This window comes from Scyliorhinus canicula, chromosome 9 (assembly GCF_902713615.1).
Source record: "Scyliorhinus canicula chromosome 9, sScyCan1.1, whole genome shotgun sequence".
In the NCBI taxonomy this organism is placed as follows: Eukaryota; Metazoa; Chordata; class Chondrichthyes; order Carcharhiniformes; family Scyliorhinidae; genus Scyliorhinus; species Scyliorhinus canicula.
This window is the reverse complement of record NC_052154.1, coordinates 3,336,297-3,349,722: the sequence shown is the minus strand read 5'-3', so window position 1 is coordinate 3,349,722 and position 13,426 is coordinate 3,336,297. Positions and strand designations below refer to the sequence as shown.

Here is a 13,426-nt window from a genome sequence, read left to right as displayed (position 1 = left end):
GATGATAATGCCATTGGAGATAGTCATTCCTGGCACTTGTGTGGGGAGAATATCACTTGTTGCCACTGATCACCCCAAGCTTGAATATTGCCCAGATCGTGCTGCATTTAGACACTAACTGTCTGGTGCTGAACATTGTGCAGTCATCAACAAACATTCCCACTTCTGACCTTATGATGGAAGAAAGATCATTGATGAAGCAGCTGAAGATGGTTGGGCTGAAGACACTACCCGAGGAACTCCTGCAGTGATTCCATGAGCTGAGATGATTGACCTCCAACCACCACAACCATCTTCCTTTGTGCCAGGTATGGCTCCAACCAGTAGATATGAACTGATTTCCCTTCTTTAACAAAGCTTTGTACAAATAAGGCAGTATTCTAATCTGGGCCCCTGCTTCGTCTTCACTGTACATATACATTGCGCTAATGATAGTCTGAACTATCTATTGCCTGCACTTCCATTTTCAAAAAGGCTTTATCTGTTCTTATCCTCACTTGATATAAATCCGTCCTTGATGGTGTCTAATGCTGTGTAATCGTAGATATGATATAAATCAGATTCATGCCTGTGGTGTCTTCGTTAGTTCTTGGATTGTAGAAGGGCAGTTCACACAGAATGCCTGAATCCCGTCCGTCCGTCAAAAGATTTCAAGGCCCGAATCATAAAAAATAGGGGAGTTCACTCTGGGTCCAATATTTTTCCTTTAATCGAGTTTGTCAAAACAGATTATTTTGTCATGATGCCATTGCTGTGTGTGGGATTATTGAGCAAAGACACGTTGCCTTGTTTCCTTCGGAAGGAGTCACAAGTACTTTATCAGCTGTTATGCACTTTGGAATGATGTCCTGAGGTGCTGAATATACGATAAAAATGTAACTTCTTTCTTAAAAGTAAAATACTGTAGGTGCTTGAATCTGAAACAAAGACGGAAAATGTTGGTCCTGGCAGTACCCGTGGAGAGAGAAACAGGGTTCACGTTTTGAGTATATATAACATTTCATCACAACTTCTTTCTTTCTCCTTTCCCTTTTTGGTTTGTGTGTTGGTGAGGACAGAATTGAGATATCCACGGAAGCTTCCTAACGCCCCCTGCTTCTCTATTCTTCCCTGCCTTCTTCCTGCCCCTCTCCCTGCTCCCACTCCCCCTCCTCCTCCCCTGTTCTCCCTTCCTCTCCCCCTCCCCTACTCTCACTCCCCTACTCCTCCTTCCCCTACCCCCTCCCCAAATCCCCCTCCCCATCACCTCCCTCCTCATCTCATCTCCCACGCCGCCATCCCATCTCCCCTCCCCCATCCCATCTCCCCCTCCTCTCCCCTACTTCCCTCCCTCTCCCCTTCCCTATTCTCACTCCCCTACTCCTCCCTCCCCTACCCCCCTCCCATTACCTCCCCATCTCATCTCCCAAGCCGCCACCCAATCTCCCCATCCCCACCCCATTTCCCCCCATCTCCCCCCTTCCCCACCCCATCTACCCCTTCCCCACCCCATCTCCCCCTTCCCCACCCATCCGCCCCATCCCTCTTCCCCCCTTCCCTTCTGCTCATTCCCCTCCATGCCTCCCACCTTCCCTCAACTCCTCCTTCCTCCCCTCCATTCCTCATGTCTCCCCTCCCCATCTCCTGCCTTCCCTCCTCTCCTCCTGCCTCTCCTCTTCGCCTCCTGCCTCTCCTCCTCGCCTCCTGTCTCCCCTCCTCTTCTCCTGTCTCCCCTCCTCTTCTCCTGCCTCCCCTCCTCTCTTCCCGCCTCGCCTCCCCTCCCCCTGCCTCCCCTCCTCCCGCCTCCCCTCTGCCCACCTCCCTTCCTCTTGCCTCCCTTCCTCTCGCCTCCCCATCTCCCGTCTCCCCTCCTCCCACCTCCCCTCCTCCCACCTCCGTTTCTCCTGCCTCCCCTCCCCTCCCCTCCCCCTGCCTCCCCATTTCCCTCCTCCCCTCCTCCTGCCTCCTCTCCCACCTCCCCTCCTCCCACCTGTTTCTCCTGCATCCCCTCCCGTCTCCCCTGCCTCCCCCTGCTCCCCATTTCCCTCCTCCCCTCCTCCTGCCTCCTCTCCTACCTCCCCATCTCCCACCTCTTCCCTCCTCCCTCTTCCCTTTCCCCGGCCTCCCCTCCTCCCACCTCCCCTCTTCCCTCCTCCCGCCTCCCCTCTTCTCTCATCCCGCCTCCCCTCTTCCCTCCTCCCGCCTCCCCTCTTCTCTCATCCCGCCTCCCCTCTTCCCTCCTCCCGTCTCCCCTTCTCCCCTCCCCCTCTGTCGGGCAAACCAGCAATGAGACCAAGCAATGTGCTATGGTGCAACGTGCAGCAAATTGGACATATACGGGCCATGTGACCTCACATTGCTCCTATTTCATATGCTTTCCTGTCTCATTGCGCCTGCTGTTCTTTTATTTTTAACTGAACGCCAGAGCTTTTACAGCAATCTCATGATTTCCCCTCTCGTTGCAGAGACGATGATGATATTAACGATGTTACCTCAATGGCAGGAGTTAATCTGAGCGAGGAAAGTGCCAACATTTTGGCAACCAACTCCAGTTTGGTTGGAACGCACATTCGCTCATGTAAAGATGAAGCCTTTCTGTCCAGCAGCCCTCTGCACAAACGCGTCCTCGAAATAGGTAAGTGGGATCGCTATCTCAATTCAGCTAATTTAGACCAACTCTCATGTCCAATCACCCAAACGGTTACACATCAAAACATAAACAAAATTCCATTGCCCTTGGATCAGACAAGGATCAGCATCACAGAACTGTTGGGCAAAAATGTCAGCTTTATATTGACTGCCATCCACGAGATGAATTGTCTTCCTGTTGATTCTGTTTGATAAAGAGGAAGTAATGGAATGGTTCTTTGCACTTCAATTCACCAGGCGTGGGGGAGATGCATCCGAGGATACTGAAGAAAGTAAGAGTGGAAATTGTAGAGGCACTGACCATAATCTTCGAATCTTCCTTAGATAAAGGGGCAGGTTCGATCCCGGCTCTGGGTCACTGTCCGTGTGGAGTTTGCACATTCTTCCCGTGTCTGCGTGGGTTTCGCCCCCACAACCCAAAAAGATGTGCAGGTTGGGTGGATTGGCCACGCTAAATTGCCCCTTAATTGGAAAAAATGAATTGGGTGCACAAAATTTATTTAAAAAAATAAATGAAGGGTTTGGTGCCAGAGGCTGGAGAATAGCAAATGTTCAAAAAAGGTGTGAGGATCAATCCAGCAAGTTCAGGCCAGTCAGCTCAACCTTGCTGATGGGGCAGCTTTTCAAAGCGGAAACTTGTAACTAAATCAACCGTCACCGGCACAAATGTGGGTGAGGCAGATCGTGTTTGACGAATTTGCTTGAGACTTTAAATTAAGTAACAAAGAATGTTGATGAGGGTAATGTGGTTAATGTTGTGTACATTGGCATCTGCAAGATGTTTGATAAAAATGCTGCACAATTGAGTTATCAGGAAAGATGAAACACATGGGATAGAAGGGGTGGTGGAAACGTGGATGCAAAGGCTGGGTTCCTCCAGGAATAAGTACTAGGATTGCTTTTCTCGATCTGTCTTAAAGACAAACACACCACTGCTGCCTCACGGTGCTGAGGACCCGGGTTCGATCCCGGCCCCGGGTCACTGTCCGTGTGGAGTTTGAGCATTCTCCCCGTGTCTGCTTGGGTCTCACCCCCACAACCCAAAAAAAGATATGCCGGATAGATGGGATGGCCATGCTAAATTGACCCTTAATTGGAAAAAAAAATTAATTGGGTACTCTAAATTATAAAAAAAAATGATGTGGAGATGCTGGCGTTGGACTGGGGTGAGCACAGTAAGAAGTCTGACAACACCAGGTTAAAGTCCAACAGGTTTGTTTCCAATCACTAGCTTTCGGAGCGCAGCTCCTTCCTCAGGTGAATGAAGAGGTAGGTTCCAGAAACACACACATAGACAAAGTCAAAGATGCAAGACGATAGGGAACTTGGCTATAAGTTTCTGCTCCGCACACATGAGTACGGCCTCAACTCGGGCCTGGGATTCATGTTGCATTACGTTGACCCCCCACCATCTGACCTGGACTTGTATAATCCTACCAACTGTCCTGGCTTGAGACAATTCACACATCCTTAACCTGTGATTATCCCTCTCTCCAGTTGCTCCGTCAGGACATTTAAGACTTAATTACCTGCAAAGACTCGCATTCAAAGTATCGTCTGGCACCTTTGACTTTGTCTATATATGTGTTTCTGGAACCTACCTCTTATTTCACCTGAGGAAGGAGCAGTGCTCCGAAAACTAGTGATTCGAAACAAACCTGTTGGACTTTTAACCTGGTGTTGTAAGACTTCTTACAAAAAAGACCGACGCGCAGGGCCCAATTTCAAAATTTGCAGATGACACTGCACTTGGAAGTCTTGTGAATTGTGTGGAAAATAGTGACAGACTTCAAGTGGACAAAGGCTGGTGCATGGACTGATGGCAGATAGCATTTTGTGGCGAGACGTGTGAATTTGTACATTTTGGTGGAATGGGGAGAGACAATATAAAACCAGGGAGACAATTGTGAAGGGGGAACAGGAGCAGAGAGGCCTGAGGATATCTTTGCATAAATCATTGAAGGTGACAGGCCAAGTTGAGAAAGGCAGAGGGATTCTGGACTTTATAAATAGAGACATGGAATACAAAACACGGAAGTTACAGTGAACCTGAGTTGCCTTCAGTCCGAGTAATGTGTACAATGCTGGGCACCACACTTCAGGAAGAATGTGGAGATATTAAAGATGGCATAGAAAGGATTTAAAGAATGATTTCGGGGATGAAGAACGTCTGTGGATCGATTGGGGAAACCCTGGTTGATCTCCTTAGGGAGAAGTGAAGGTCGGACAGAAATTTGATTGAGGTGTTCAAAATCATGAGGGGTCTGAACAGAGGAGGCGAAGGGAAAGGATCCAGAACCAGAGGAGAGGATACCGATGTAAACCAAAGATGGGGCAGCACGGTAGCATGGTGGTTAGCATCAATGCTTCACAGCTCCAGGGTCCCAGGTTCGATTCCCGGCTGGGTCACGGTCTGTGCGGAGTCTGCACGTTCTCCCCGTGTGTGCGTGGGTTTCCTCCGGGTGCTCCGGTTTCCTCCCACAGTCCAAAGATGTGCGGGTTAGGTGGATTGGCCATGCTAAATTGCCCGTAGTGTTCTAAAAAGTAAGGTTAAGGGGGAGTTGTTGGGTTACGGGTATAGGGTGGATACGTGGGTTTGAGTAGGGTGATCATTGCTCGGCACAACATCGAGGGCCGAAGGGCCTGTTCTGTGCTGTACTGTTCTAAATCTAAATCATGACAAGGGGAGAAGCTTTTAACATGCAACGTGTCGCTAGGATCTGGAATACACTCACTGATAGTATGGCGGAGGTAGATTCAGTTGTGACTCCCAAAACAGAATTTGGTAAATATCTGAAGTAACAATTGCTGGGCTACGTGGAAAGAACAGGGGAGTGACAAGAGCTGAGTTGCTCTTGTAGTGAGCTGTCTGGGCTGAATGACTTCATTCTGTGTTGTAACCAATCGATGATTTTAACTAAAATATTGCCTTGATGGCTTTGCTCCCCCAGTGCTAAGATCATTCAATAACATTAGCCTTGTCAGTTTCAGTATTCAATCTTGCTGATCAGTTCCGACCTCCTAACCTTGTTATGTATCCGATTGGATTACCTCCACCCGTCCACTGGGAGCGAGGACAGAAATTGAGGGTCTGGGGGAAGAGACGGCACTTGGTCTGTTTAATGCACATTGCACCTGACCTGAGTGATGGGAAAGTGCAGAGACAGCTTTATAAAAGATAGCCTTTTGGAGGTATTTTGTAATGTATACAGAAACATAAAGACTCAAAGAGCCATAACATATGAACCATTATGTAGTAATATATGTAACAATATAATAATATAACATAGCAAACCCTACATATTTACAGTCTCACCTACCCCCCCCCATAAATTTTTGTTCAGTATAATCCTTGACCCCCTCCCCCCATCACCCCCAAAAAAGGACGAGACCCTCCTCCCTCCTCCTGCTGATGTTTTAGTGCATTTTGAAATTTTGAAGAAATGAATGAACAGTTTCCACCTCATGGAGAATCCCTCATTCATACCTCTAATGGCAAACTTAATCTTTTCTAAGTGGAGGAATTTGCATTGAAAGGTAAGCGAACATGGCATGTGTCGCGAAGGTCGGGTGGCGTGGGTCGTGAAGGTCGGGTGGCGTGGGTCGTGAAGGTCGGGTGGCGTGGGTCGTGAAGGTCGGGTGGCGTGGGTCGGGTGGCGTGGGTCGCGAAGGTCAGGTGGCATGTGTCGTGAAGGTCGGGTGGCGTGGGTCGGGTGGCGCGGGTCGTGAAGGTCGGGTGGCATGGGTCGGGTGGCGTGGGTCGCGAAGGTCAGGTGGCATGTGTCGTGAAGGTCGGGTTGCGTGGGTCGGGTGGCGCTGGTCGTGAAGGTCGGGTGGCATGGGTCGGGTGGCGTGGGTCGCGAAGGTCAGGTGACATGTGTCGTGAAGGTCGGGTGGCGTGGGTCGTGAAAGTTGGCCGGTTGCTAAAAGTGGGTCCCTGGAAAAAAAAGTTTGAAAAACACTGCCCTGGAGGAGCAGAAAGACATCGCTAATGGCTCGATCGCAAGGGTGAAGAGCAATGGAGAGAGCGGGCAACCCTGCCTCGTCTCACACTGCAAAGTAAAGTACTTAGAGCTGACTCCATTAGGCAGGACGCTCATCGTCAGGGCTTTAAATAATAATCTGACCAATCTATACACCTCTGTCCAAACCCAAACCATTCCAGTAAATCAAGTAAATACAGCCATTCCACCCGGTCAAACACCTTCTCTGCATCCATTGACACAACCACTTCCACCTCTCTCCCCACTGTAGGTGTCATGATCACACCCAATAGCCTCCACATTTGTCGATAGCTGCCTGCCCTTAACAAACCCCACCTGGTCTTCCCCAATCACATCCGGCACACAACCTTCTATTCATGCCTCCAGAAAGTTTGCCACAGGTTTCGCATCAACATTCAATAGAGAGACCGGTCGGTATGACCCACACTGTTCGGGGTCTTTGTGCTGCTTTAGGATGAGTGTGATAGACGCCTGTGACAACGTCAGGAGGGGCTCACCCATTTCCAGCGCTTTGTGAAACATCTGCAGCACCAAGGGACCCAACAGAAACCCAACTCGTTATAGAATTTGGCAGGAAATCCATTCTGGGCATGGGGCTTTCCCGGACTGCATCGACGCCACGCACTCTATCACCTCTCGCAACCCTTCTGGGGCCCCCAGCCCTGGCACTCTTGTCTGTTCTACCCTTGGAAACCCCAACCAAGCCAGAGAACATCATCTTCCCTCATCCCCTGGTGGAGGTTCTGACCGGTATAATTTCTGGTGAAAGACCTCAAAGATTCCATTAATCCCCTCCGGTTCTGTTACTACCTCCCTTGTCCCTCAGCCTGCCGATGTCCTTCGCTGCCACCTGTTTCCTCAGTTGGTGATCAAGCATCCTGCTGGCTTTCTCCATGTATTATTTGTCACCTCTCTAGCTTTACGTTGCCTGCCTGCCTTTTCAGTGCAGACCAGACTAAACTCCTTCCGCAGCCTCCATAGTTCCTTGAGCAGAGCCTCCTCGGGAACTCTGGGTATTTTCGGTCAACTGTCAAACTGTCAACTGTCAAAATTGCCTCCATCAGCCTTGACTACTCTGCCCGTTCCACCATCACACTCTGCGCATGGATTGCGATGAACTCTCCCCTAATCACCATTTTCAGTGCCTGCTACATCAGACCAGCAGAGACCTTACCCGTGTGGTTCTGGTCCACAGAATTTCTACCCTCTCACAAATCCCTTTATCTGGGGCCTCTGGGTGGGGTCCCTCTCTCTGCGCGTAGATTCCTCCATTTATTTTGTAGCGATGCTCCCTGGGATTTGAGCCTTTGCTCCATCCTCTCCACACCCACCCAAAGGGGATCCTTTACCCTGGCGAGCTCCTGCCAGGTTTCAATCCTTTGTTTTTTGAACTGAAGTGGAAGAAAGTTGACCAGTTGGTTGGTCAACCACAGGAGTCCGTCGTTATCGCGCCTTCAACCGCTCTCACAAAGACCTGGTCCGCTTGCTGCCGCTTTTCCTTTGAGCTCATCTTAGTGGGTGAGCAATGGACATACCACGATGAAAACCTCTCTGTTTTCACTGTTTTATCCTCCTTTGTTTGGCCACCTAATCGTGTGTATTGGGTCAAATAGAGCTAAGGTGCACTGGAGCCACCAAATACAACACTGTCTACAACATAGTCACCACCGGAAGTCAGGCAGCTTTACACTGTATCTAATCCATGCTGTATCTACCATGGGAATGTTGGATAGGGCCAGTATGGAGGCAACTTCACAGTGTGTCTGAAAGTGGAAAGTCATTGTAGTCCCAGAGGACCAGAGGCTACTCCCCTTTTGTGAGAGATCTGACTGGTGGTGATTTAACCTGAGGGTCACCACACCTCAGGCGAGGGGTAAAGTTAAGAAAATGGTACAAGAATTGAACCTGCGTTGTTGGTGTGGCTCCGCATCACAAACCAGCCGTCCAGCCAACTGAGCCAACCGACCCCCAACACTGTATCTAACCCCGTGCTGTCCCTGTCCTGGGAGTGTTTGATAGGGGACAGCGTAGAGGGAGCTTTACTCTGTATCTAACCCCGTGCTGTATCTGTCCTGGGAGTGTTTGATGGGGACGGTATAGAGGGAGCTTTACTCTGTATCTAACCCCGTGCTGTACCTGTCCTGGGAGTGTTTGATGGGGACAGCGTAGAGGGAGCTTTACTCTGTATCTAACCCCGTGCTGTATCTGTCCTGGGAGTGTTTGATAGGGGACAGCGTAGAGGGGGCTTTACTCTGTATCTAACCCCGTGCTGTATCTGTCCTGGGAGTGTTTGATAGGGGACAGCGTAGAGGGAGCTTTACTCTGTATCTAACCCCGTGCTGTACCTGTCCTGGGAGTGTTTGATGGGGACAGTGTAGAGGGAGCTTTACTCTGTATCTAACCCCGTGCTGTCCCTGTCCTGGGAGTGTTTGATGGGGACGGTATAGAGGGAGCTTTACTCTGTATCTAACCCCGTGCTGTACCTGTCCTGGGAGTGTTTGATGGGGACAGTGTAGAGGGAGCTTTACTCTGTATCTAACCCCGTGCTGTCCCTGTCCTGGGAGTGTTTGATGGGGACAGTGTAGAAGGGAGCTTTACTCTGTATCTAACCCCGTGCTGTACCTGTCCTGGGAGTGTTTGATGGGGACAGTGTAGAGGGAGCTTTACTCTGTATCTAACCCCGTGCTGTACCTTTCCTGGGAGTGTTTGATGGGGACAGTGTAGAGGGGGCTTTACTCTGTATCTAACCCCGTGCTGTACCTGCCCTGGGAGTGTTTGATGGGGACAGTGTAGAGGGAGCTTTACTCCGAATCTAACCCCATGCTGTACCTGTCCTGGGAGTGTTTGATCGGATAGTATCAATATCGGGAGGTGTTTTATGAGTGCATATCTGAAATAACTGGTATCCCATTTCTCAGCAATAGAATCCTTGAGTAAAAACATCACCTAAAAAAAGGTTTAATATAAAAGTTGAGCAAGAATAAGTGTACTCTTCAAGTAAATCATGTTTTCCTCAGGCTATGTATTTTAATCTTCAGATGACTTGCTACAAATACAGCTATAATTTGGCTGCTAAAATGTTCCTTTAATTTACCTCAGTCTATTTCTGCGGTACAAATGCATTTTAATTTTATTTTGATCTAATTGAGGTGTTTGAACCCTTTGGTGGGTGGAAACAGTGTTCACTAATAACCAGACACAAGACTGTTAGTTCTGTCATTGTTTTCTCCAGCGTAGGTCAGAATGTGGAACACGTCCCTGGGAACTCTGTTGGTGGTATTGCTCTGTCACATTTCACATGAATGATGAGGACAGCCCAGCACTGGCTCCCCTCCAGCTCACTGAACCTTCCACTGGAACATAGGACTTAGGAGCAGAAGTAGGTAATTTGGCCCTTAAGCCTGCTCCACCTTTCGTTCAGGTCATGATGTGATTGTGGTCTCAACTCCACTTTCCTGTTTGTCCTCAATAACCCGTGACTCCCTGGTCTGTCAAAAATCTCTCCACTCAACCTGAAAGAAATTCAATGTCTCTGCCTCCTCTACTTTCTGGGGAAGGTCATTCCACAGACTCTGAGAAACAAATGCTCCTCATCTTCAAAGGGAGACCTCGTATTTTTAAACTGTCTCCTAGTTCTAGTCTCCTCACAAGAGGCATCATCGTGCTGTTATCCACCCTGTTAAGTTCACTCAGGATTCTATCTGTTTCAATATGATCACCTCTCATTCTTCGCAACTTCAATAGGTATTGGCCCTTCCTATTCAATCTTTCTTCATAAGACAAGTCCTTCCTCCAGGAATCAGTCAAGTGAACCTTCCCTGAATTGCTTCTAATGCAATTATATCCTTTTTCAAATATGGAGGACAAAACGGTCCACGGTATTCCAGAAGTGGTCTCACCAAGGTCCTCTGTAGCTGCAGCAAAACACCTCTACTTTTTAAATTCCATTCCCCTTGCAATAAAAGTCAACATTCCATTTGCTAAACTAATCACTCGCTGTGTTTGCATCCTAACTTTTCATGTCCTAGGACACCCAGATCCCTCCACCACCAGGTTTTGCAATCTATCTTCCCATTTAAATATTTTTCTGCTTTTCTTTTCTATTCTTCCAAAGTGGATAAATTCACATTTTCCCACATTATACTCCAGCTGCCAATTTTTTGCCCACTCACTTAACCTGCCTATATCCCTTTGAAGACTCTTTACCTGTTCTTGAATGCATACTCTCCTTCCTGGTGCAATTGGCAAATTTCATGACCACGCATTCAGTCCCCTCATCCAAGTTATTGATGTAGATTGTAAATGGTTGTGGTCCCAGCCCTGATTCCTGTGGCACTTCACTGGCTACAGCTTGCCAGCCCAACAATGACCATTGGAAATCCACAAGTACACCACATCAGCAGGTTCCCCTTTATTCATGTTGCTAGTTACTTCCTCAAAAATCCCTTTGGAAAACACCGTTTCCGTTTCACAAAAGCATATTGGCTCTGCCTGACCCCATTATGATTTTTTAAGGATCCTGCTAAATCTGCTTCAGAAAGGATTGGTGGCAGCCACGTTGTGACTGGCCGCACACAGGGTGGCTCCTGCTTGGAGGCATCGTTTGTACCTTTTTACCTGGTATTCGGGATATTTTGGCTGAAAGGTTGTGAGGAGAGTGGAGGGTGATTAGTTCTACCCCGAACTGGCAAGTCTACGGGGTATCGAACCCGATTAAAGTCAGTATGAGCCTTGGCCCAAGAGTTGGAGGAGACTTGTGGACAGCACAAGCTGGAAAAATAGCAGCGGGGGGGAAGGATTGCCGTCGACAGTGAAACTGCCAATGGAGCAGTTGGTGAGCTTCATCAAAGAAGAAGCAGCAGCGGAAACAGATGCAGGTAGACTGGTCGAAGGTGATTGAGGCACAGTCGCACCACTTCACCGGACATTGGATCGGGCGGAGAAGAGCTTGGAGGCTCAAAGGGGCGACGATCCAAGAGATGGAGAGGGTAGTGTGAGACCAAAGTGACTGGATTGTGTCACTGGAAGGGGAGATGGCGATCCTGGGAGATGTGTGCAAGAGAACATAGAACATACAGTGCAGAAGGAGGCCATTCGGCCCATCGAGTCTGCACCGACCCACTTAAGCCCTCACTTCCACCCTATCCACGTAACCCAATAACCCCTCCTAACGTTTTTGGTCACTAAGGGCAATTTATCATGGCCAATCCACCTACTCCGCACGTCTTTGGGCTGTGTGAGGAAACCGGAGCACCCGGAGGAAACCCATGCAGAGGCTGCATGCGAGGATGGAAGAGTAGGAGGACATGTCTCGGCGGTCGAATCTCCGCATTGTGGGCCTGCCGGAAGGAGTGGAAGGAACAAGTGTATGTCACGAGGATGCTTTCGAAGTTGGTGGAGGAGAAGGTTCTCGACAAGACCCCGGAGGTGGATTGTGCTCACAGGTCCTCGAGGTAGAAGCCAAGAGCAGGGGAGCCACCACGGGCGGTGATTGTGCGTATGCACAAGTTCAAGGACAAGGAAAAGATCTTGAGGTGGGCCAGGGAAAGTCAGGATTGCAGCTGGGAAGAACCCAAATCCGGATGTACCAGGGCATTGGCGGGGTTCAACAAGGCCAAGGCAGCGTTGTACAGGTGCAGGGTTTGGTTTTACTTTGCGACGGAGGAGGAGATGAATGATTATTAAGAAGCGTGGGTTGGGGAGGGCTGAAAGAGGGATGCTGATGCAGCTCTGTAATTTTTCACTTTTTCACTTGTTCTGTTTTGCCTGTTGAAGAAATTGGTATTTGGTTTGTTGGTTGTACCTCTCTGTATTGGATTTAACTTACTGTTTTAGTTTTAATTGGGGTCTTTAGGTTTTTGAATATTTAATTGTATTGCACCCCTTTTACATTATTTGTACAATTCATGATGGGTCATGTGTGTGTGTATGCGGGGCAGTGGCGAGTTTGGGCATTGTACTGTGGGGGCTATTTTGGCATGTTGCTTTTTTGCTATTATGGGTAGGGGGCACTGTGACATGGTTGATATGGAGGACAAGCTTGGGCATGGACAGAGGGGGTGGTCATCTTGGTTGGGCCCGGTTTGGAAAGGGGAAGGGTGGATGGACAAAGTCTGAGTTAGGTGATGATAGGGGATCCTAGGGGAGTGGGGAAGGTGCCGATAGCACTTTGGCTTCTGTTGAGTGGTGGGGGAGAACAAGGAGCATCTGGTGTCCTTGTATGCCGATGGCCTATTGCTGTTCATGATGGACCCTCTGGAAAGCATGGGAATTATGGATTTGTTGGGGAAATTTGGGGCCTTCTCCAGGTACAAATTGAATGCCGGGAAAAGTGAGATTTTTCCAGATAGGGTGGGGGGTTGGAGAATGGATGAATGGGCTGTCTAGGCAATTGGCGGGAAGAAGGGTTAGTGCGGGTCAAGGACAAATTTGTTGAGGGCAAATTTGCGGATCTGGAGGAATTGCGGGAGAAATTTGAACAATCGAGGGGGTGTGAGTTTAGGTATTGGCAGGTGCGGACTTCCGGTTGCAGCTATGCCTGGGTAGGTTGCACGTTCGGCAGCTCCCGCCATGAACAGACTTTTGGGCCCTTCTAAGGAGCCCCAGTGGCACTTGGTCGATGATTCCCGGTGTGGGAAGGCAGCAATGAGGTTCCCCCAGCACTGTATGGAGTGGACCAGGAGCGGCGCGGTCAAAAAAGTGGCATTAGAGAAGAGAGGGGAACTGGCGCTGAAAAGCAAGATGGCGGCGGGCGGAGACCAGGCAGCGTGGGCTCAATGGTCGCGGGAGCAGCA

At 49.3% G+C, this 13,426-nt stretch overlaps 1 protein-coding gene across 2 annotated transcripts in view; it reads left to right on the top strand.

Annotated features, from left to right (window-relative positions):
• The window catches only part of LOC119971062 (transcription initiation factor TFIID subunit 4-like), a 365,388-nt gene that overhangs the window by 107,124 nt on the left and 244,838 nt on the right, over positions 1-13,426 (top strand). For both annotated transcript variants that reach the window (XM_038806198.1, XM_038806199.1), the window contains exon 11: positions 2,445-2,614. In XM_038806198.1, the coding sequence (XP_038662126.1) occupies positions 2,445-2,614 (170 nt within the window). The remainder of the gene's footprint in view (positions 1-2,444; positions 2,615-13,426) is intronic.